We start from the raw sequence: 26,375 nt of genomic DNA on the forward strand, positions 1-26,375 counted from the left end.
GGCAGGAATGGACCAGCTGCTTCCAGCCACACGGTGGGGGTAGGGGTGTGAAGAGATGAGCTCTGCAAAGACACGGGCCAGGTCATCCCTTTCCGCTCCCCCTCCCTCGTGGCTGGAAGCAGCTCCCATCCCTTCCCTCCCTCACAGTGCCGAAAGGCTGCTGCTGGTTATATTCTGGTGTGAACCCTGGCAGAAATATGAGGGGGACATGTGACCCTATGCCACCCCGCCGCACGTTGCCTCAGGAAGATATGGCACCAGGTACCGGGAGAGGCAGGTCCATCCCAGGGGCCCAGCCAGGCGTGGAGGATGGAGAGCACTGGGCAGGGAGGGTCTGGTCAGTTGGTCACCACCCGCCCCCATGTGAGAGAGGTGTACCGGAGTGTGTGTGGGGCACCCCTCTCCAGGTGAACCCTAAAGCCTCAGAGATAAGAAGGTAAATAAAAGGAATCCAACTACCCAGTATTTCTTAAAAAAAAAAAAGGGCTCTGTCAATTTGATCTTAATTTGAACATTTGTACTGCATAGTTCTGATTGATTTAATTCTTTAGCTTAAAATTATTTAGTGTTACAATGACATCTACTGCAAAGAGTTGTGAAATTAAACACTAATTCTAACTATTACACCATACAAAAAACTGGCAGCTACTTTTTCCAATTTAAAGATACCTTGTGAGCTTTCTAGAATTAAAATAAGGTACTTAGCATGAACATCCTACATTCCCTGTATCCTACAATAGATTCATATCCTAGCAAATGTCCTACAATCCTTTTGAATGGTAGAGGCATAGATTCCATAGCACATTGCTGCTTCAGAAAATAAAACATCTGAGTTGTACTTAGTTTGGATGGTTAGATTTCACACTTTGCAAAACCAGTACAAGAGGTTTGACATCTTTGTGAGACCAATCATCACTGAAACGCAAATGTGCTGCTGCGGTTAAACCAAGTCATCAGGAGACGAGAGGATACACTACACAGGCTACAGACTGAGACACATGAAACTCGAAAGATGGAAAATTTTACTTCTAATAATATGGAAATCAGTGCAATAATAAACATGCACTCCAGTTATACTATTGTGTTTTTTCTTTTGTTTTTTTACAGGCACTTTTCAAAGTTGAACCTCACTTTACTGAATATACCTCCAGCAGTGCTCATGGGTAGCTCAAGGTCTCTTAGCCACTCCTTATTTCACCCTTTGTGGTCTTTTAACTATATCCCCTTTTAACTCTCTCAAAAAACAACTTTAAAACAAAATATCTAAATTCAATATAGCAGATGTAACTTGGTCTAATAATAGTGACACGCCGATCTTATATAGGCAACATTTTCAAATTTGTATGCCTACAAGTTCGGCACGTAGGGCCAGATGCTCAGCTAGTGTAATTCAGTGCACAACAGATGGACTTCTGGCCCCTAAATCCGTATTTAAGCACCTAAAAAACTTGTCTGGTTTTTAGAAAAAGAGTGAGAGATCCCACAGCTACCCATAACTTTTCTGTCTTCCTTTGTTTAGATTAGAAATAAATTGTTATGCCACCATTTGTAAAGATCTCTCTTGGGATGGGCAGACAGAGAAATAAGAAGCATAAAAGTAGTGAACGTTGCCAGCACTTTAAACCTAGGTGGTTAAAAGATCTGAAACAGCATCTCTGCAAATGACACTTTGCCGACAGAATAATAGACAGCCTTAGATAACTCCACCACAAACTCGAAATTGAACTTTCTGAGGTCTGCTGAACACAGCCAAGATTGCTTGTTTAAAACTAAAATAATGCTATCTATTTAGCCAATATATTCAGCCCTGTGTTCCTATTACTGTCACCCTTCTCTATATTGTATACAGCAATCTAGCTGTCACTTCATGTCTTTAGTCAGACTGTAAGGGTTTAGAGACAGAGAAAGTCTTATCTGATTGTAGAACACCCCATACAATGGGGATTCCAAGTGTTACTGTAACATAAATAAACCAATACATACGAGTAATAAGGATAGACTGGAGAAAAATCAGGAGTATTAAGTGGGCCGCACTCTCATTCCCCTGAGAAAATGTCCAGCTGTAGCATGCTGACTTCTAATGACAAATATTGTATGAGCCCTCCATAGTATATTTTTTTAATTTGCTTGTACTCCTCCTTATTTTGACCAGAAGTTCATGGTGTGATTTCTGTTTGCACAAAGAGATGAAGAAATTCACATTTAGAAAAGGAGAAACTTTTATTCTCCCACAGTATTTTCTCTCTCATAACCTGAGTATGTCTGTTTCTATGGCTTCAACTCTGCAAATGACTCCCAAATCTATTTCTCTGCCCCGTCTGATGCCCCTCTGTCCAGTTTCTCCACTTCCAAAATTGTCAGATATTTTCTTACAGTGGCCAACCATCTTCTCACACTCGGTCTCTCCAAAACTGTATTTCTAATCTTTCCTCTTAATCCCTCTCCAGCACCACTTCTCTATCACTATTTACAATTCTATATCCCCCCAATTTTCCAGACTCAAAACCTCAGCATCATCTTTGACTCCTCTTTCTCCTTACCCTACATCTAGTTCTGGCTTGCAATATTTGTACAGAACCTCTCAAGGCTTTAATCCACTTCTAGATCAGGAAGAAATGGTAAGGAGTTTGATAGGAGATCGAACCTGGACTATTACTTGGCTCTGCAGCCCCAAATGAAAGTCAAGCCACATGAGGTGACTAAATGGACATGAAAAGGAAATACATAAAATGGTACATCAAGTAGTCATGCCTAGAAATGAATTGTTTTTCTTGGCTCATTCAAAACAAGTGCTGAACCAGGCCACAGTCACTAAATTTGACCTTGGCCGGACATTTCATTGGTTTCCCCACATCTCACAGAATGTTAACATAGGAATGGCCATACTGGGTCAGACCAATGGCTCATCTAGCCCAGTATCCTGTCTTCCACCAGCAGCTGGTGCCAGTTGCTTCAGAGGGAGAGACAAGCACACGACGATTTATTGAGTGACTCATCTGTCATACAGTCCCAGCATCTGGCAGTCAAAGTCTTAGGGACACCCAGAGCATGGGGTTATGTCCCTGACCATCTTGGCTAATAGCCATTGATGGACCTATCCGCCAGGAACTTGTCCAATTCTTTTTTGAAGTCAGTTATGCTTTTGGCTTTCACAACATGCTATGACAATGAGTTCCACAGGTTGACTGTGCATAGCGTGAAGTAGTACTTCCTTACGTCTGTTTTAAGCCTGCCTGCTGCTTGTTAATTGCATTGGGTGACCCCTGGTTCTTGTGCTCTGTGAAGGGGTAAATAACACTTCCCCATTCACTTTCTCCACACCATTCATGATTTTATAGATTCAGGATTTTGTTGTTGTCTCTTGTCAGTTGTCTCTTTTCTATGCTGAACAGTCCCAGACTTTTTAATCTCTCCTCATCTGGAAGCTGTTCCATACTCTTAATCATTCTTGTTACCCCACCCTGTACTTTTTACAATTCTAATATATCTTTTTTGAGATGGGATAACACACAGTATTCAAGGTGTGGGCATACCATGAATTTACATAGTGTCATTGTGATATATTCTGTTTCATTATCTATCCCTTTCTTAATGGTTCCTAATACTTTTAGCTTTTTTGACTGAGGCTGTACATTGAGTAGATGTTTTCAGAGAACTATTCACAATGACTCCAAGATCTCTTTCTTTAGTGGTAACAGCTAATTTACACCCCATCATTTTACATGTATAGTTGGGATTACCCTGGGATTATGTTGTACACCCCATCATTTTATATGTATAGTAATCAGATTACCCTGGAATTATGTTTTCCAATGTGCATTACTACATATAGAAGTGATACCAGTTCTCTCTCCCCCTTCCAGTTAATATTTCTCTCATTCATTCATTGTGCATTATAACACTTTTGAAAAATGTTGAAAACAAACATTTTCCAAAATGATTGGAAAAACATTTCAATAAAAAATATTTCCTTTCGTTATTATAACAGGTGCACAGTTGTGTGTGTAATGTTGCAGTGTGTGTATCTGAGAGGGAGAGGGTTTGGCACACTCTGAATTGTATTGCTCTGTAGGCACAGTCTTTCAACTTTTTTCCCATCTAACAACAGTTGTTAGAAAGAGAAACCAAATGTACACTGACAATGTCAAAGTTGTCAGGGATTTATAGGATTTCTTTAAAGCTATAGAAGGTTAATAATCTTTAGGTTGGAAGAGGGCGTTTTAACAGGTGGGGTAGACTGCTCCTTTTTATTGTTTGGGTTTTTTTTGTTGTTGTTTTGGGCTTTGTGTGTCCTGCTGCACTTGGAGTCAATAGGAATTTTGCTAGACACTTCATCAGGTTCAAGCCTGTTTGATTATTATTGTATAAGGTCAACATTTTTAAACTTAGATGCCTAAAACTGTCAGTCAAGAGAAATTCAAGATTCAAAAGCTTCTTTCCCTTCCCCCTCTCATTCAACAACAGGTTAGGTGTGCACCACAGTAACATGCCCAGTTTATTTTCCCATGTTTCCACCCCCTAATAACCACCCTTTGGATGAAACCTTCTGAAAGAATTCAGACTCCATGCCATAGGAACTACTTCTGTTAAAGAAAGTCTTCTAGTCCTAGGATGTATGTTGAATATCCAGAACACTCAGTGATGAAAAAGAAAAAAACAGTACTTTTAAAGGTACTTAACAGCATGGACTTAAACATGAATGGAAGGAGTCGAATTCGGAAGGCACAAGAGGAGTTATACTTTCAAAACAACCTAAAATGAGTCTTAGCTCCTTCAAAGCATATTTAAAGTAGAAATCAAAACTGTAGCAGGATTATTTAGAATGGACCATCAAAGGAGCTCTCCGGTATCAGGATGAAAGGAAAATGCAATAAAATGTGAGTTAGTTCACATATACACAGGAAAATATCAAATTTTTCGCAACGGTTAGATTTCCGGTTAGGAAGACGGAGACTGTTACAAGCAATCAGTGCAAAATGTTTCCATATTCTCACATGTACTGTCTTTAATTTCACGTACATCATAGTTAACACTTTGCACTGTGTTCTCTCCTGGCTGTAAATTCAGTGGATAGGTTTCTAAGCATGAAAAAGACTATATGAAAATCGACTAGTTCTTAAAAGAAAACCAAAAAAAGAAATTCCTATTTTGAATTTTTACTCTGCATGTGGTATCTACATTATATAGTTCTGAGACAAGGTAGTGAGATCCCAATCCATAGCCTTTAGTGATGCAGAACACTGTCAGCTGGATGGCTCTGTGCATTGATAATGGAACATGGAGCATTTCCTATCAGATTGCCAGTGAGAAGCCAGGCCTGGTTGCTATCACACAACAATTCTTCAATGGTCTAGAAGAAATTATTTTTGTGGTCTTCATCTTATTTACTAGTGTGGTGGTGGCCATATCCCTATATCATCAGCACAATTAGTAGAGAAGCTAGGGCAATGGTGGGCAACACGTCCCTGCGGCCCGCCGCTTCCTGAAGCTCCTGTTGGTCAGGAACAGCGCACTGCGGCCACTGGGAGCTGCAGGGGGCCATGCCTGCCGATGGTCAACATCAGCAAAATGTCTTGCGGCCTGCAATCATATTACCCTGATGGGCTGCATGCGACCCACAGACTGCAGGTTGCCCACCACTGAGCTGGGGTGGCCAAGCTATCTTTTCACCTGGGCAATGTGGGGGAATTTGCACTGTTTTGGTGTATGCTTAGACTATTCCAAGGATAATGAGTGGACTTCAGCAAGTGTAGCTGTCAGTTTGGCATGTTTCACAAGCATTACATTAGAAGTTTACAATATGGATGGGATGAATACTCTATTCATATCCAAAACAACAAATATATATAAAGAAACAAGTACCTAATATGCATATTGTAGCAGCCATGTTTGATATATTGCAGCTCCAGACAAACTGCACTCTTGAGCTTCCCAGATATTTACAACTCAGAGTGCATCACACTTCTGGAACCCAGCATAATGCAATCCAGGGCATAGGTGCTGGAATTAGGTGCTGCACCCCTTGGCTTGAAGTAGTTTCCATCATATACAGGGTTGACAGTTTGTTTCAATGGCACTCAGCACCCCCTCTATAAAAACTGTTCCAGCACCCATGCCCCAGGGCATAAACACTGGAAAATTCCCAAGGTGCAGCTTGAATGGAGCTGGAGACTCCCCTTCCCTGCCTTATGCAGCTCTCTCCCACTACTCTCCCCTGTTCCAAACCACCCCTCTCACCTTCTCTCTCACTCCCACACAGTCACTGGTTTCCCTGAGACAGCTGTAAAAGTAACACTGAGAGACCAGCCAGGTTCAAAGTCAGCCCAGCCTTGTGAAAGCCACAGTAACCACCACGTTCTGCTATTCATGACACACTGCTAGTTTGAATGTGACATCAGAGAAGCCCACTTAGCGGTTACAAGTATTTGTGCATGAGGGGGGAAACATAAGTAGTTCAAAGAGTTCCCATCTGTGAAACCATCTGCCCCTTCACTTACTGCTAGTGACAGTCAAGCTCATCACATGGGTTTTGTTTCCACCGTAACGACAGCGGTAAATTCCAGAGTCAGAAGCTGTAACATTTTGAATGACAAGAATGTCTCTCTCCTGAGTAGCACAGTCTATCATTGCACGCTCCTGGTAATCTGAACCATAGGTTTTCCCTTCTGACAAGTTACACAGGCCTATGGTATCCATCCGATCTGCTTTAATCCTTTCCCACATCACTTGCTGCACCAAACTTCCAACACTGTAAGGACATCTAAGTGTCACATTTCCCCCTGATTCAGTAATCGTGTGGTTGGTTGGCAGCACAGGTACTTCAAAAGAATCTGTTAAAAGGAAAGCAAAAAAAGTGTTTATAATGTATACAGGTTACATTTAAGAGCAACAATCTATTCCAAGAAATACTGTTGTCTATATGCTAATACTACATGTTAATACTAATTAAATTGGCTTAGAGCAGAAGGATGTTTGAAGACCTCTGGTAATTTTAAAATACTTAAAGGTAACAAATTATATATATATATATATACACACACACACACACACACGTGCACACACTATATTATAACACCTCCTTAATGCAGGATGTGAAGACATTTTCAAGTTTATTTTTAATGCATTACCCATTTACCCACATCGTTGAATAAATCCCCGGCCACAACAAAATTATAGTAACAATCAAGTTAAGATTCAGATGGCACTTTCCTTCTAAAAGTCTGTTTTTCAGTCACATTAATTTTTATTTTCCAGATTAATAAAAACTTGCCTGTTGTGACCTCTCAGCACATGTACTAAAAACTCAACCCCCTATATAGTTCCAAATTTACATTCATCAGTTAGATTACATAAGGTACCAGTTAATGAAGTGAAGTTCTCCCAACCACAGCCCCAGAGCACCTCAAAAAATCTCAGACCGCCCACTGAGGAAAAACTTGCATGATAGCTAAACATTTGACTGTCCTGTGAAAGGTCAGTAACTCCCCAAATGAATTATTTTAGTTACCATCAGCTCAAGAAACTGACTTCTCAGTTGCACAAATTTCTTAAAAGAAATTCTTTTTAAAAATCCCTCTCGCTGAAGTTTCTTAGCCCAGAAGTAGTTTTTGGAGTGAAATAGTTAGCTGGTTATAAATAAACAAAGCAAGAAAAAAAGTTCCTCTTCTTTAGAACAACTTTAAACAACCTTGGCATTCAGAGGACTCAATAACAGTTTGGTTTCTAACATTGATTTTTGGATGTATGTAACTCCTAAATGACAATAGGTATTTTTGTCTTGTTTGGAGACATTTGGTGCTGAAAGAGGTTGGAAATCAAGTTAGTGTAAAAGGAGCAGTCCAAGGTGCTCAGTGCACTCAATTTCCACTGGTGGTAAGGACTGAAGCGTTGGAGCCCATATTACATTTGTTCACTTCAGAAACTTGTCTCAAGATGCGTTTCCAAAGCTTCTGCATGCGCTTGATACCATTAACATACATATGCGGGAGAGTGATGTAAAACAAAATAATACAAAATCACATTAAGTAGATTAAAAACTGGCTAACTTACAGGTCTCATAATGTTATTGTAAATGGGCAATTTACACTGTACCTCAAAGTAGCACCCTCTAACCACCAGATTCATCATTCGTATATGGTTGTGATATTTCATACAAAGCATGCCTCGTACATGGTAAATAATGAAGAGAACAGGTCACTGATAGAGAACAATCTAAATTGCTTGATACACAGAGCACAAGCATACAATATGCATTTTATTATGACCTAATGCAAATACATAAATCTAGGAACAAAGAATGGAGGCCCAACTTACAGGCTGAGGGACTCTATCCTGGGAAGCTGTGATTCCGAAAAGCCGGGGGGGGAGGGGGGGTCATGGTCAATATGCAGCTCAACAGGAGCATCTAGTTCAATGATATGGTCAAAGGATTAATGTGATCCTTGGATGCACAAATATAGGAATATCAAGCAGGAGGAGAACAGTTATATTGCCTATACATTTGACATGGTTGCAACCACTACTGGAATTACTGTCTCCAGTTCTGGTGTCCACGCTTCAAGAAGGATGTTGAAAAACTGGGGATGGTTCAGAGAAAAGCACAAGAATGATTAAAGAATTGGAAAATATGCCATATAGCCAAAAACTCAAAAAGCTCAATTTATGTAGCGTATCAAAAAGAAGATACAGGGGGTGACTTTTTCAGAGTTTATACAAGTACCTTCATGGGGAATAGAAATGTGATGAATAGAACTCTAATGGGAAAGGGTATAACAAAATCCAATGGCTGGCAGCTGAAGCTTGACAAATTCATCCTGTAAGGTGCAAAATTTTAACAAGAAGGGTAATTAACCTTTGAAACAACTTGCCAAGATCAACAAGATTGGATGTTTTTCTAAGAGACATGATATGGTTCAAATTAATTCAGAATTAATTCAGAGAAGTCTTCCTGGCCTGCACTATGCTTAGTCAGACTAGATGATCCTTTCTGGTCTTTACATCTGTGACTTTATGAAAAGTGCTATTTCTTCATATTATATTAGTGGCCCAATAATATGCAACAGTTACCAGCAGTATACTGTCTTACAATAAGAGATCCTATTACAATATACACACAGGAAGAATAGAGTTAAGGTGGCTATGGACCTTAGACCTATAATTTTCAGACTTGTATGCACTTAAATACTTGATATTGCGCACTTCAGACTTGATATTGCATTAACTTGGTTATTTTTGATATAATAAATATTAGGGTAGGAAGAAAATGAAAATAATAGCCAAACATATTTTTTAAAAACAAAACAAATAAGGATAGCACTGAAATTCCTTGCCAATATGTAGCTGTTTGAGCATTTCATCATAAGCATTACCAACAGGGAAGAAGTCACAATCTATTTTAAAATGATAATCTTTACTTTTCTCTCTCTCGCATTTATACATATGGCAACATACTGTAGAATAAAACCTATCTGCAGTCATTTAAACCTGTGAAAGTGGGTGTAAAATGCTGCCATTCTGACACGGTAGTATTTTACACATACTGTGTATAGGTGATCCCAGAAGGTGCACGGTAGTGGAGAATCAGGCCTACATATTTCTAATTAAACGCTCCCAATACATGGATCAAAAATACTGCACATTTGGAGCTTTTGTTTTATTTACTTAGCTCTCTTTATCTTGACACGGGTATTAGCTCAGTACTTTCCTCCTCCTCCTCCATGTAACAACTTTCTTTTTTAGCACATCTCACTATATACTTACTTCTTGCTTTGTGTGGGATGAGTGTGCTAGACTCTCTGAATAAGTTTTTCCCTGCTAATGCTGGAACTAATTCAGTCACAGTCAGAGCTATCTTCTAGTCTCCTCATATCTTGCAGCCATGGACCCTTCTCCATGGTTTGAGGCTACTAGAAATGTGAAAGAAAATCTTTGTGTTTGTCTCTTGAAAGTCTCTAGCCATTTTTCTTGCTATGGTAGCCTTGAAAATGTAAACAGATATAAACCAATGTAATTTAATTGCTAGGGTTTAAGAGGACGAACAGCTAAGCTCAAATTCTGCAACAGGAAGTTGGCTGGCATGAAGGATTCCAGTATCTATTCTCAACATCCTGTAACCAAAAGTTCCAGGTGTAGTGTTGAAAGGGCTTTTTGTTTTGAATTGAAAAAGTTAATTTATAGTTTAAGAAAGTTTTAAAAATCAAAATGAAATGGTTCAAAATTATCTAAACAAAAATTTTTTTGATCTGATCTAAAAAAAAAAAAAATTAGATTTTCAGCTTCTGAAAATTTTCAGTAGTCCTACTTTTTGTTCTGATCAGACATGGGAAAGTTTTTAAAAATTTTGAAAATTCTTGCAGGATGAGAGAACTGTTTCCTGCGCAGCTCTAGTATTTTTCTCATTCTTTGGACAACCCCACCTAATTTTGGTTTCTTCACTGGCAAATGATTCAGACATCAAGCTTTCCCCCTCCCAGCTAGTTTTTCATTCATTTTTAAAGTCAGTATATATGACTTTATTACTGCTTATCACAAGTTGCACTAGTTCAAGATTTACAGTCTTGTAAACCTTATATTCGTTCTTGACTTTAACTTTACTGTATAAACTTCACACAACTCTTTTTTTAAATTTTTGGTATAGAAAGACAATTACAGTAACCTTAAACACCGATCCTGCCAACATGAGCAAGACATAGCTCAGTGAACTGAAAGAAAATGCGTAATGATAACATATGTATTCTTGTGGCTTTGCACATTGCTTTGTCTATTTTGACCAGTTTATTTTGGGATACATTTAGATTTTGCTTTGCATGGTGCTGGAAAATTTCACAACTGATTAGAGAAACAATGGGATCCAATAGATAGCTCTCTTGAGTCTCTTCTAGTACCCCGAAATCTGTTCCCAGATTGGTCTCATTTTAATTCTCTGCAGAATGAGGATAATGACACTTAGCCTTTGCAAAGTGCTTTGAGATCCTATGATGAAAACTTAATTATTACTATTGCTATGTTCATACACATACACTCAGGCAGGGTGATGCAGGCTGATGCTTGGCAGGCGCACTTTCTGCCTAGCAACAGGCAATCTAAGTCAAGCCGTGAGTGCACACCGTTGCTGTGGGGAGCACTCCACCTGAGTTCATCACTAACAGTCAGTATCAGGGTGCTTACACTGCCAATGGGTAGGGAGCAGGGGCACCTTCACAAATTACTTTTGCATATTTTTCATATCCCTGTAGGTAACAACAATTTTGCAGCTATTTTTGCTCCTACTTACTTTTTCAAAGACAAATAGATATGGGGGAACCTCAGCAGGTTCCGAGGTTCCACTTGATTAGCATAAACCATTACACAGCCTTCATTCCAAACACCCTCTCCCTTCTCTGCCAAGAATAAGGAGGATACTTTTAATGGATTCTTGTTTTACTTTGATCTAATCCAGAGCTACCAACAAAATATTTCAATTTTGAATCTGCACTGTACAATCCTTCATTTTATTTTGATTCTTTCCAGATGTTACAGGTTTCCTCCTTATTAAAAATAAGGCAGGTTGTTTCATACTAAGCTTCTTAGTTCCAGATAGATAAATAAGAGTAACCTATATATCACCAGTGGTTTTTACTGTACTTTTCATCTCCATTTCCTTCTTCCCTTATTAAATTCCCAATTATACTGTTTAGTTGTCACACTAGCCAAAAGAAAGGCTCATCTTTAGAGACAGCAGTGGAAAGGGGATCTAGGACATTTAAAGAACATTAACTGGTAAGCTCCTTTCAGTGGACTCCACTGAAGTACTGGAAGTCCAGCGTCCCAATTTATAGTTCCCCTCACACTTTGCTCATCTCCTATCTGGGTTCATTCTGCAGATTAGTCATAAAATGCAGTATATTTTCCCAGCACAATATGTTTCTCAGTCTGTTCTATGGAGCCTATTACCCAGCTCCATAATTTGAAATATTTTAAGTTACCATTGTACACTTTCCACTTCCCTCCACCACTGCCTTATGTAATAATATCCATATTCAATTATCTCAAAATTTAATTAATCACATTTATTCTTTAGGGAAAGGGGGGAAAACAGCTTTGGATCTAAGCTACTGGGTGTTACAGAGGTAATGGTGGATAGTGCAGATATTATGTGCTTAAGCCAAGGTGAATTCAATTGCTGTTGCAGCAGTATAATGCTGTGGAATAATAATTGGTAAAATAAATAATTTTTTGTCATATACATAGATATATTCAAAACGATATAATTTGACAGCAGCCTTAAAATTAAGAATGTGCTATGCCTAGAACAACCTTCACATTTCATACTACTAGCCTATGAACCAGATTCCCATGAAGCTTTCCAGTTATGCTAAGCAAGGAAAATTTCCAGTGTCTTGTATTACTCCTAGGGGAACTTCTGAGCCAAAAAATTAAAAATTCTGCACACATTATAAAATTCTGCGTATTTCTCAAAATAACAAAATATAATCACGCCAGTTTCAATTATAGTATTTTATTAATTTATTTCAAATACCTGTCAGCAAGTATGTCTGTAACAACACAGACAATAAAAAAGATTCAGGAAATGTTTTTTGACAGACAGATTCCTTACTCAGCATAATAATGCAAAATTTTGAGTAATAATTCATTGAAACGATAATACAGAAACCTATTTCCTAGACCCTTCAGAAATAGTGCAAAGGCTTGGGGGAGTCACAGGTAATGGAGGAGCTAAGGGAGAGGGAAGTAATTGCTGGGAAGGAGCCTAGGAGTGAACCTGGAGGGTTGTTGGGTGTGGCTGGGAGAAGTATGGAACAGGTTTTTTCTGGGGTGGGATTGTTGGAGAGTTGGGGAGCCTTGCCCATGCAGACCCTGACTGACCCCTAGCCTCTCCCATTGTCAGGCACATCTGCCCATCTCCATGTGTCCCTGCAACCCACTCCCCATTCAGCTGGCATAGCTGCCCCTGTCCCCATTCAGCCACCCCCCACGTGGCCCTGCACCCCCCTACCCAGTCCCATGTGGCCCTGAACCCCCTCACATTCAGCCCCTGGCTCAATGTTGTCACCCCACCTGTGCCCTCACCCCAGTCTGTCCCCTCAACTAGGCCGGTCTGCGTGACACCGTCCACTCAGCAGCCTCATGTGCCATGCTGTCTGTCTGTCTCTCCCCCGCTCCCCCCGCATATCCAATGCCTCCTCACCTGGCCCTGTGGGCGTGGCATTGTGAAGAAGGCAGCCTCTGCCCCTTCCCTCTCTGTGGCTGGCTGCTCCAGCCCGTGAGTCAGCTGCCCTCTTTTCGGGTGCCACATCAGCCCCTGGTCCGTGAAAGGTGTAATTGAAGTTTCCCTTCCCCTCCCCGTCAGAATCAATTATTCGGGGCCCGGATGGCAGGGCGGAATCTGCAGGGGACATTAATTCTGTGCTTGGCAGTGGTGCAGGACTAGTGTATATGTTAACACATTATGCCACATTTGACTAAAAATAAATGTGCTTATTAGGAAAAATATGATTGGTTCTGTTTCTTGAGTACTGGTTATAAATTGTATCAAAGCTAAAAAAAGGAAAGAAAGCGGCAGACACAGTATAAACAAGTATGGTTTAAAAATAAAGTAGTTTTGTAATCACTTTAGAACAGAAAAAAATCCACGATTGCTGCAAGGCTGTTCTTCAAATTAGTAACAAACTTTTCTGGGTTGTTCTTTCTAATACTTTGTTAAATAAGCTAATTGAGCCTGGTTATCTGAGGTCTTATATCCTAATACCTGTAACAATAACATCCCATTTTCTTCCTCCAAATATCCCTTCTTTCAACCTATCTTCCATATGCTGTTGCTCCTAATGAATAAATATTGAGGGTTTTTTTATAAATCAGTTTTAAAAAGTGGAACTAATACATAAAGCAACTACATGACCTTTTATCATCTAGGCAATCTTGCCACTGCTTTCTCCAGTTCCAACTGTCATTTCGTGTCTACCTAGAGATTGAGAGAACTTCAGGGCTGAAAACCTTCAAGTTTCCTAATGGCAATTTCCCTACATTATTTATATGATCATGCAAAGTTCTCCTGTGCTACGCTTTACATTTTCATTTAAAAATGTGAAAATAATTTCTACCATGTTCCTGTGTAGATGCACCAATAATATTACAGCTAGAGTTAAGAACTGATCTAATTAAGGAATCTACCAAGATACTGTCATATTTGCAAGGTGTCTAGCTACATTGCTTTTCCATATATTTTCCAAAGTGATTGCCTATTTTCATCCTTTATAGCAGGACATTTTGTCTCCAGCCGGGCACAAGTATCTGGGACATTGATCCTTCTCTTCAAGAGAAGGATCAGAGTTGGCAATGTTATCATAATTAGAAAAAGATGTCCCACTTTGGGTGCCACGGAGATTTTCTGTAAAGACTCCAGCACAATGATTTCTGAACGGCACATGAAAACCAAAAGCCTGGAGATGAAAGGACTCTCCCTCACTGCACAATAAAAAATTGTGCAAACTACTGTATTCAGGATTTCTAGAAAACAACAACAATACACTTGCACAAAGAGGAATAAATTATTTTATATATATAAATTATAAATAAACTTTATTTCAGTTGCCATTACAAAAAATATTTTCCATCATTGGAAAGACTCATCCAAATTACCTGTCTCGCACACTTTGCTCACTATAGGATATCTTGCCTCCTATGTATGTTCCATTCCTTTCCCCCTTGAGTGAACCCTTTTACCTGAGCATGCCAGGGGAGGACATATTCTTCCACAACTAAATCCCTCCACAGAGCCTTTTGTACTAGTTTAACCTGAAATTTGTTTAATTAAATCAGTGCAAGTCTGTATGTAGACAAAAGTATCGGAATAGAAGAGTGATGGATCTCATAGCTTATTTTAGCCCTAGACTTCTCCTGCCTGCAAAAAGAGGACAAAAAGAGTATTCCTCACAATCTGAGCCTCTTCTTAAGAGGAGAAATGGGTTCATTCCACCTGTTTCTTTTCCCCCACCTCCTCTACTGAAGGGAAATGGTGTACTTTCAGTCTGTAGCACCCCCCGTCCCCAGAAAACAAGCAGCAAAAAGGAAGCCTTTAACAACCAGATCTCTAGGAAGGGCAGCCTCGCTTGGTCTGAGCCGCTTCCTTCTTTTTTATTAATTGTTAACATGCTTGGCACTGTAGAAGACAAAGACTGTCCTTGATCCTTGGGAGCTCACATCTAAGAGAGAGATAAGGAGAGAAGGCCCCTCAGGATCATCTCTGCTTTCCAGCTACTGTAAGTGGCTGATAATTTTTCACTACAAATCTATGAACCTCATTCCATAGTAAGGCACAGATAAGCTGAAAAAATGTTATTTAAGGTGAATAAGGACATGGAAAAAAATATATATCATGTACTGCTTTAAGCAAACATAAGAACAGTAATCTAGAAGGTAGTGCTTAGTGTCAGTGTATAATTGCACTAGTTAAGAACAATTGTTCTCTCTCTGCTATCACAGAGCAGAGCATATCACTCTTTAAAATGTGATATACTTAATAGGTACATCTGGCATTGAAACACTATTAATAAACTTCCTCTCATATTTAGCATTGATCAGGAAATGTATCCCCCTGGGACAAACAATCTATTGTCATTGATTGATTGAAGCACAAATTTAGTCACAAATTAAAAACTATTTCTGTTTGCATTACTCTCTTTCAGAGAGAGCACTCAAATAAACTTTTTCCAAGACATAACAGGTGACATACAGAATTCACATCATGAGATTTTAAAGTAACTCTGGGCATAAACAGAATATTCTATTTTCAGTTCAAAGCGTAAAATAAGAGTGCTTTGGGGAAAGGAGCAATGATTCTGTTTTACCTTCTAAATGCAAGAAAAGAAACTAGGAATTCTTGGTTAAACTTTCCGTACAAACAATATTTTGAAATAAGCAATGAAAGTTCCCCAAGCAACTTTAATTCTATCACTATGTACCATTGCTCTGCACACACACCATAAAAGGATGTCTCTGGTTTACCACTAGTTTTCATTTTAAACCTTGTATGCCTTGACAGTTTAGTTATAAACTCTTCCCTCGACTGCAGATTTTAAGAAGCCCACTTTGTTTAAGTAATAGGATATACATAAATTAATAACAAAGGCGTAGTGTATAGGAATAGACTACTATCCCTTCAAATACCTTGAATACTCTAGTGGTGCTAACCATGTTTTCTATGTTTTAGAAACCCCAAGAACCCAACCAGAGAACTAGAGCAGCAGTGTATACAGTTAGAAAGGCCCTGCACACTGCTTATATTCAGTAACTCCACTATGCCCATAGAGTTCTGTCTTATCAGATTTGTTGTGTAAAGCCCAAACCACATGACGAAAGGCAAGCAAGCTATCTGGACCTGCAGTGAGCCTGGCCACTGACGAAACTCTGGCTGCCAATGAAAAGTGAATCTTTTTTCACCTTCTCTTAGCCAGAAGGCTGTGCCACATTAGTCATTCCTAATGTCTCCACAGTCATTCCTGTTTCCATCATCTTCAGACAGAACTACTCTAACTCACTCTTACCTGAGCTTAGAGTCAATCAAAACAAAAAAACTGGAGTGAGTACACCTCACAGCAGCTCATGTCGTTAGCAACAAAGGCTGACATAGGCATCGAGCACCTGTGCTTTCTAAATGATACCGGCTCCAGGGACTCTTCCAAAAAAAGAATTTTAAAAGGCTTGGTCCTAATCTACAAAAGACTTGTTGCACTGGAACCTAGGTAAGCAGTACCTCAGCGAATGCCTTGCTCTCCCCAGGAATAACACAACACTGGGAACAGAACACTTTTGGTGCTAGGATATCAGGAATGATCAGGCTGAGCCCAAGCCAGCTGTCATTCAGATCAGATGGTAGAACCTACTGTTTCAGTAACTTCCACCCACAAAAATAAATGCCCTTAAAATAAATAATCAAGTGCACAAATCCATGTTCTTTTGTCTGAAGGATTAGAGAGAAAGAATTTTTTTTTCTGGGCTCTTGTGCTATTTTAGATACCATACTGATAAGTACAACATAAAAAACTCCTAAGTACACGTAGATGGGTAAATTAGATATACAGGATTCAGACTCTAACATTTCCACAATGACAACTGTATGAGAAAAGCAGTATGACATCGGACAGGTCTTTGTGTTTATGTGTAGCACACGAAACAAGATGTTGGTGTTGCCGTTTCTCAAGAAGGGATGAATAAGAGGATAGTCTGCAGTTGTGTAGGCGATGCAATGTAGGAGTTTTGTGGTGTGAACATGAGTATGGTGCGTTCCAGGTGAGAGAATGGGAGTAGGTGCTTCATACTTTCATGTGGAAGATGCAGTGTGTAGGCATGATTATCTCATCATTTTGAGTGGTGGGTGGGCAACAGTATAGTGACATATAAATGGTTGTTTGTGGTATCTTAACTGTCTATTTTCCATACTTTCAGATGCTTCATTTTGTTGATTCTTTTCAGTTTATCATTGTCTTAGAATTTCTTGTCTTTATTTTGTTTTTTTATTTAAATGGTCTAAATTTTTCTTTCCTTCCAGAACTCATAGGTGTTTACAATCTAAACTTTAGCTTAATTAAGTCTTTTGGATGAGGATTTTGTTAGTTTTTAATCATTATTATTTATGTAATAGCAAAAATTACTCTGTGACCTCTTGAGTTACATTTTACAAGTGTAGATATACCAAACTTCATATCCCTTATCAAGTCATCTACTGACTTCAGAATATCCAGCAATCGGTCGTAGAGCTGGCAGGAGTCAAAGTGCATTCTCCCAGTGAAATTCAGCAGCATCTGCAGAATCTAAGCTTCCATTTAGGGTGGTTGGGGCAGTTCTAGCCTTTATGGTCCTAAAGAAAAACTCCCAAACATGAACAGAGTGAAAACATGTACAGTGCTGAGTGTGCTGCAGGAAGAACGCCTGAAACATAGCTATATGGGACAGGCAAACTCCCTACATTCAGCTCAATTTGTGGCATATTAATGGAGCTTTCTCTGTGGTTTTTTTGGGGTAATAGGAAGTGGTTGCAGTTCACACAAGACAGGAATACTACTAAAAAGGCCCTTAAAGAACTTCTCTAAACAGCTTGGTGTACTCTCAGACCACAGCAAGACACACTATCACAAAATAACACAGAGCTGTCAAACGTTTTCCTGGTGAACACTAGAGTTTTCAAATGCCCTGTATAATCAAATCAAATAAAGACAGAATGTACCATCAGGGTCTCTACAGTAATATTCTAGATGTTCACTATTTCGTCCACTTAAAGATGCTTCACTCACATATTTAAACAACATATTTGGTGTTTACACTAAAAATGCCTGTAGTTATATTTGGTGCTTAAGTATTTCAGCAAATACAACTAAAGTGAATGTGGACAATCAACAGATTAGCCACTTGTTGCCATATTTACTCAATGACAAACCTCAGGGGTCCTGCCTTGAACCTTGCATTATCATTTATACCAGTGCAAAGTGGATGTAAAATGCTACCAAATCAGAATGTTAGCAATTTACCCTGACTTTGTTCTCACTTTGCTTGGATGTTAACCTACTATCCAAGGTGCAAGGTAGAGGATAATCCAGCTCAAGGCCTCTATGGAGTATAAGATAGGGCTGACTAGAAAAACGAGGATTCTATATCACACATATGTGTTTTTATTCCAGATCTGGTAGAGCAGGGACTTGAACCAGAGTCTCCCACGTCCATAGGCACATAGACCTGGATGGGACTTCCTGGGTCATCAATTCCAGTCCCGCTACTATGATAAGCAACCCCATCATGTCATCCCATTCATAAAATTTATCAAGCTCCATCTTAAAACTAGCTAGCTTGTTTGCCCCCACTAACACTATTGGGAGGTAATTCTAGAACCTCGCTCCTCTCATGGTTAGAAACCTTCTATTTTCCAACCTAAAAGGTACTCATAACAAATGTATATGCGTTTAGTGTTGTGCAAAAATTGTTCTTTAGGTTGTCCTTTACCTCCCTCCCCAATATATTTATAGAGAGCAATAATATCCCCTTCTCAGCCTTAGTTTTGCTAAACTGAACAAGCCAAGCTCTTTTAAGTCTTCCCTTGTAAGACAGACTCCCCATTCTCCTGATCATCTGGTACAGCCTTTTTCTGTACCTGTTCCCATTTGAATTCCTCTTTCTTGAACATGGGTGACCAGAACCATACACAGTATTCCAGATGCCGTGTTCAAAGGTATTACTACTTCCCCCTCTCTCTGCTGGACGGACCGCACCTCACACTTGCCTTTTTCACAGCTATATCAATTGGTGATTCAAGGTTATTTTCCACAACTAACTCTTTCTTAATGTCCCCTACTTACCAAAACCAAGTCTAAAACAGTATTGCCATCACATTCCAGGTGAGTGTCCTAATGCTAACTAACTACTGGCTATTCTAGGATGGGTCTCTCTTTCTCCTGGCCTCCTCACCCCATTCCCATACCTCCCAATCCTGGATCTGAACAACCTTCCTGATGAAATTTTTAAAATTTGGGGGAGAACTGATAAGTTTCCATGAAAAGTTTCAGTTTCAATGAATTGGCATTTCCCAACAGAAATTTTTTTTCCAAAAAATTCCTAACCAGCTCCACCAACAATAGTAGAGATAACAGCAAGGAAAGGAATCCATATCCAATACTGTTAGTGTAATGCTGGCTCAGTACTAGCCTAACAGTTGTTCACAATCTTCAAATAGAACTTAGACTATGTGTGATTTTAAATATGTCTACAGTTTCTGTAGAACACTTCTCTTCCATTCTAACTAATCTGGAAATTAAGTGATGCACTACAGTGCCTGAGAATTGTCTGAATGGAGTACTGTGGATATTTTTTTTATTATAAAGAATGATCCAAGACACTTAGGGCTTATCTGTGCACAGAAGTTGTGCAAGTTTAAAATCTGATTTAGATAAATTAAAAAACAAAACTCTGTGGACCCCTTACGTTGGTTTAAAACTGGCTATATAGTTTAGCTTGTGCCTGTAAGTTTACCACTGCAAGCTGAACTGATATAAGCCATGTTTACACGGATCTAAGAGTTCCCACACAGAAAAAGTTAAAGTGGTTTAAATAAAATTAGTATAAAAATCACACCTTTAGTTTAACTGATGAAACTTTGCATGTAGAGTATGCCTAACAAAATGATAGAAAATACAGCTTTTGAAAGGGAAAAAAAAGGATTTAAAATATTTTTGGGGTAAAACTTCAGATCTCATTCAGTTCACTGTATTTCATAAAGATGGAGCTTATTGCAAAATCCCAGATCTGTCATTCCAACAAATAGAAGAAGTGAGGTTCATAATGTCTGCAGACAATGTATAAAATAACTTCAAAATACCCAACTGAACAAAGAAACCAAGCCTTTTGGAAAAGTAATGTCTATTAAAAGTCAGTAAAATACAAATTTTAACAAAAATCTTAACTCATGAAGTCATTGTTACTCAAAAACAGCCTCAAATGTCTACTAAAGTGACCCTTCTGATATAAGAAAAGGAGTACTTGTGGCACCTTAGAGACTAACCAATTTATTTGGGCATAAGTTTTCGTGAGCTACAGATGAATGCATTCCGATGAAGTGAGCTAACGAAAGCTTATGCGCAAATAAATTGGTTAGTCTCTAAGGTGCCACAAGTCCGCCTTTTCTTTTTGCGAATACAGACTAACACGGCTGTTACTCTGAAACCTTCTGATATATTGGCCAGATTTGTGAATAAAAGAATACTGCCTCAATAACAGCTATCTTTTTACAGGTACTCAGAGTTACTTGATAATGGAATTTACGCTGCAGGACATGAAGGAAAACAGAGGGAACTATAATACTTTGCTCTCATATAGCACTTTTCATCCATAAATCTCAAAGCATTTTAGAAAAAAAGTCAAATGTGACTATCTCCATATTAAAAGTAGAAAAACTAACACAGCGATGTGAAACTAAAAGCAAGAGGGGAAGTGACTTGCTCAAGATCGTATACTGCTGGTCAGTGGCAGAGCTGGGAATAAAACTCAGGTCTCCTGAATTATAGTTCAGTGCTCTATTTGCCAGATCATCCTGCCTTCATTGACTCCAGGATTGTATATATTTATATCTATAAAATTAGATATAACTGACAGAAAATGTTCTGCTATGATCTTGCTGTGATAGATATCTTTTAATGCCTTATTTTTAATTAAGTGTTTAATGCATGTGGTAGAATAAAGTTATAAGGCATAGTCTCCAGTGGTAAGGCAGTTCATTCCATTTAGACCGATGTTTACATACACCTTTAGGGAAGCAAATAATTCACACAATTGTTCCTATTCCCAGGCTTAATTTTTCTAAATGAAAAAAAATGTTATTTCTATGTGACATTTATTCTCTCTCTTGGCAGATTAAAGAGAACATCTGAAGAATTTTTTTTAAAGCGCTAAAATGGGGGGGAGGGGAATCCCTAACACTGAGCATACCGAACCTCATGATATCATTTTTAGATAGTTACCTCTGACAACGGCTGCAATTTTAACTGGGATTTATAATTTGCTGATATATGTGAAGGGGATGCCATTTGCAGATATTACACTATGGATTAATTTCCCAAAGGAATGAGGTGGAAGCCTTGTTTCTTGAGGAATTTTAAGTTAGACTGGCCAAAGCACTCAAAAATACAGATCTGGGCACAATCCTGAAATGGCAGAGTGATGGAGCGAAGGACTTATAGGTCTCTTCCACTTTTAATTTTTTAGATTTTATGGGAAATCCCTGTCAAGAAAGGATAGACTTGCTCAGAGCTCAAATTGGGATTGCTCACAAAGGGTCACCAACCTTTTCCCTTTTTTCTTGAGACAGCCATGTTGTTCTTTACTTTTTTGTTTTAAAGTAAGCTTTGAACTCTCATGGCTATGAAGTGGAAGCTAGTGGGACATCTGAGCCCTACCAAGGGGTGGATCCCACATAGCCCAACAGGACAACCATGCCTCCTCACTGACTATCCATGCACCTTTTCCCTTTCCCAGAGTCGTGAGGGCCTAACCTGGTCAGGAGTATGAGCCTGAGGCCAGGTGGCTTTCTCTCTGATTAACAACTGCTGGTCCTCCCTCTGCTGAACACTGTCTGCAGGCAGACAGCACTGTATCTTTTCAAGTTTTCAAACTTCTCTTTGCAATTCAAGGCCTAAAAATCTTTTTCTTTTCCCCCGAAGTGAAAACTTAGATTTTGACATCATCGCACGGCTCATGCCAGTCTCTTAGGCACACCAAGATTTTTGCCTATGCTTCAATCTGGCACTATCCCGGGGTGTATTTGAATATCACTGAGAGGGAACCAAGCCAAGGTACCTCTGATCATGTTTTGAACATCTGCACTGTGTATTGTACGTTGCATCTCAAATAGCTGAAGCCCATTAATAGCTTCCAAGACCAGAAGGCTGTGATCATCCAGTCATGACCCTCGGTAAGTTGTTCCAGTGGTTAACTTTAACTTCCAGCCATTATACTCGCCTCTGCTAGATGGAAGAGCCCATTGTCAAATGTGTGTTTCCCATGTAGGTACTTATTGACTATAATAAGTCCCCCCTTAACCAAAAGCACTATTTTCTTTCCAATTCAGGCCCTGAACATTGTGCTATTTAAGTGCAGGATCTCCCAAATTCATTAATTCCATGCTACACCATCACAAACTGAAAACTCTCCATGACTCACTAGGTGCTTGTTCTGGTTTTAGGGCATGGTAGCTATTTTAGGCAGTGCCAGCTGAACCAGTGCTTGGAGACAGGTAAAAAGTTACAAGGAAGAGCTTCTGACTCTTGTAGTCTTTAGTCTGTCAGGGTGTAAATCCAACAAGTCTCAGCTAGACCTCTGTTTGGTTTTGGTTTTTTATTTGTTAGAGGTGGTGGGTCAGTGTGTGTGGGATGCAAGAACTGAATACAGATATAGGCCACTGACCCATTGGTCTGTCTGTAAATGGCACTGCTAGCCAATGTGCTGGAGTCAGGGTTACATATCTGTGCCTCACAACTTGCTAAATGAAATACTGTGATAGATGGCGTGTAAAAACCACTTCCTAAGCTCTGCAAATAGTATCACAAGAAGTTAATAAAAAAATGTTCAGGTGTTTGCTTGTGTCATCACTGATATTTTCATATTGACATTTCACCAAAGGAAAGAGTAGAGACCACAAACTTTCCTTCCACTGCTCTTTGGTTTCTATTACAATTCTCTTTAAACCTCCTGTGTTTCAATTAATTAAAATAATAGGATTAGGAAAGTCAAATGTACCAGTCAGATATTATTTAAAATCACTTTTAAAACTGCAAATATTTACTATTTTTAGGGGACCTAATTGTTTGGTTTAGCCTTTAGAAACAATCTCTAGGCTGAGTGATATAAACCATATTAAAAGTTCTGTGGCTTTAGGGAAGATTTTCAAAGGCTCAAATTAGCATTTGGTCCCTATGGCCCTTAGGAAATCTTCCCTCTTATCCTTCAAGCAAAGAAGGATCGTCTTTCCCTCCAGAACCTTTTAACTTTGCATTTTGGTCTCTTTAGAAGATCAGTAAAGACCCCTAATCTAACAAGAGAAATAGAACAAAAAAGCCGCTACTCAGGGATATCACTGAAGGAAACCATTGGCGAGGGTAAGTATGGAGCTCCACCCTGGATTTATCAATGACTGACTGTTACAGGTGCAAGGTGCAGCTAATGAAGCCTTCCTTGCTGTTGGCAGACTGCTAACACAATCCTCATAATTGTTTCAGGGGAAAAAATGCTCCCCTCACCTGGTAGACTGATTGATGGCTACATAACAGGTATAGTCATTTCCATCCCAGAATTTCTGCTCTAGCTAAAACAACTTTTGGGGCAGGGGGGAAAGAAACAGAATTAGCAAGTTTTAAAAGTGTTGTTTTAGTCAGGAAAGTAACTGTGTAAAAACAGCATCTTCTCATTCCCCACATCTGGTCACTATGCTGACAAAGAGAAGTTTTTACAATTGACAGAGCTAAGATAGGTAGGGAAGGATGACCTGGATTCCACCTCAACAAAAGTGTCATCTTAAACCCAAGTGCAACATCTTCATTCTGGAGGAAAGGCGAGAGGTAGAGAGAATACAGGCTTTTAGATCCCGAGCTGAGCCTGGAAGTCAGAAAAGTCTTCTCTCATATTTGACCTGGGATTAATGTGAAAGAATATTCACCGTGGGATAATATGGATCCCCCAAATATCATTTTTATACAGCTAACTCCGACTACAACTGCAACTTAAACTTATAAGGATACTGAAATAAATGAAGGATAGAGGACAGAGTGCAGCAAAGGAAGATGGAATTTAAAAAGGAAGTGTCCCATTAGCAGCTACTGGATTCCAACTGTTAGAGGCTAAATTCTCCTTTCATCTCATCATTGCCTGAAAGGGAAATACCAAAAAAAAAAAAAATTTAAAATGGAGATACGAAGAGTCAAATTTTACCACAGTAGCTCTAACGGCCTGGAACAGGACACAGACTTTCACTGGTCAGCAGTTCAAATGTAGCCCAGGTTGAGTAGTGACCAAAATGTATTATCTTCTGAAAGCTGTTCAATAGCCTGCACAAAATGAATTTATGTTTGTAATCCAGCTCCTAGTAGATAGATGTTATTAACTGGCACTAAGCGTCCTCACTGCTGGCAATCTTGACAGAAGAGCCAAACAAACAACTACCTTGCTGCTCCCACCTCCAGGGAACAGCAAGAAGGAAAGGATCCTCCAGCTTTCCTCTCCCACAGGGGCAAGGAGAGAAAGCAAACAATAAGAACAGTCAGCAACTACAGGGATAGGTGAAGCCACATGGGCCCCTTCCCTCTCCTGTACAGACTTTCATTAACATGGCTATGACTTCCTCCTCTCCCCGGCTTTAAACAATGTCCATTTGGGGAGAGGGATTTTTATTTGTTTTTTACCCTTTCCTTACAGTCTCCCTTTTGTAGTCTCTTCATTCCTAAATGGCTAATTACTCTGTCATTCTGTTTCTGAAGAGCTTCTAAAGGAATTAATCCTGGGGCAGAAGGACTGATGACCAGGTAGTGTGGACCCAAAAGCATGTACCCCAAAAAAGTACAATCTACGGTGGCGACAAGGGCTAATTTCATACATGTAGTGAGGTTGCAATGTCATGAGATATTATTTCCCAATAGAAATGGCTCACTGATGTTGCAATGTGCAATATTCTCTAAAACCCTGTCATTGCTAAACCCTTGTCATGGCAATTAAATAAATTTGTATCACTGCTGTGATGTCTTCCCTCAAACATTCAGCTCTTCTCCTTTGTGATATATGTTGAGCACCCCTAACTTGGATCCCTGGCAATGTAATTATTTTCTGAAATGGTAGCAAGCAATCTCCAAATTACTCCATTTCCACATAGCAGAGCAACTGAATCGTCCACCAGATTCTGTTACCAAAAGGAGAGCCCAGATCTTTCCTAACTTTGTATATATTTGCATTTACCAGCAATTTATAAAATAGCAAAGGTTTCACTTACCTGATTGGATAACCTGTACCACCTTTTCCCAAACTCCGTCTGAGAAAGTTATGGAGCATAAATACAAGCCCACGTCTGCTTCAGTGGTCTTGATGAAATTTAGGGACTTGTCTCTTGAGGAAGCATTTATAAAGCGAACTCTGTCTTTATATTTGTCTTCAATATGCACACCGTACAAGGGGTGGGAGACAGCAATAGTTTCTTTGCCAGTTGCAATACTCTTAACCCAGGACATCTGGGTTATACCAGCTGTCTTTGGATAGATGCATTCCAGATTCATATTATTGGTGAGTTTTACAGTTGCATCCACAAATCTTCCTTCCCCCATGGCTGAAACACATACACAGCGTTAGCACTAACTGTAGTTTCAAAGTTTAATACAACTAGCGAGCTAACATCCTAAGATCAAGCAAAATATTTGAGATGTTAAAAAGCCTGGCAGCACAAAAACAGGCCCAGCAAAATCCTTATGGGTGTTATTACTTATAACCGTTAACTTTTAAGGCATTCAGAAAAACTATTTAAGCCACACATAAATACTGATGAATTCTGATTATATCTGTCATTCAAGAAAAAAAGAACATATATTAACAACGAAAAAGAAAGCAATCTTACTTTCATATAACTGGAGAACAACAATAAGGCAGGCAAGATAGTCCATCTCTGAGAACACTAGAGTAGATTACTATGTGATACAGCTTTATTCAGACTCCCTTCACAATATGCTATTTCCTAATCGACTGTTATCACTGAAGTCTTTACTTTCGAAATGAGACACTAGAAAGAAACAATGTGCTTTTACTTTCACATAAACAATAGCCCCATCTATAGGCAATCAGGTTCACCGTATAGTTCAGCTATTCCC

At 39.2% G+C, this 26,375-nt stretch overlaps 1 protein-coding gene across 1 annotated transcript in view; it reads right to left on the minus strand.

Moving 5' to 3' along the window:
• Positions 1-26,171, minus strand: part of CD226 (CD226 molecule) — a 38,450-nt gene extending 12,279 nt beyond the window's left edge. Inside the window, exons 1-3 of the mRNA XM_074943494.1 lie at positions 26,126-26,171; positions 25,511-25,840; positions 6,498-6,830 (exon numbers count right to left, since the gene is read on the minus strand). Coding sequence (XP_074799595.1) covers positions 6,498-6,830; positions 25,511-25,840; positions 26,126-26,171 — 709 coding nt within the window. The remainder of the gene's footprint in view (positions 1-6,497; positions 6,831-25,510; positions 25,841-26,125) is intronic.
• Positions 26,172-26,375: the final 204 nt, after the last annotated feature.

Source organism: Natator depressus, chromosome 2 (genome assembly GCF_965152275.1).
Source record: "Natator depressus isolate rNatDep1 chromosome 2, rNatDep2.hap1, whole genome shotgun sequence".
Classification (NCBI taxonomy): domain Eukaryota; kingdom Metazoa; phylum Chordata; order Testudines; family Cheloniidae; genus Natator; species Natator depressus.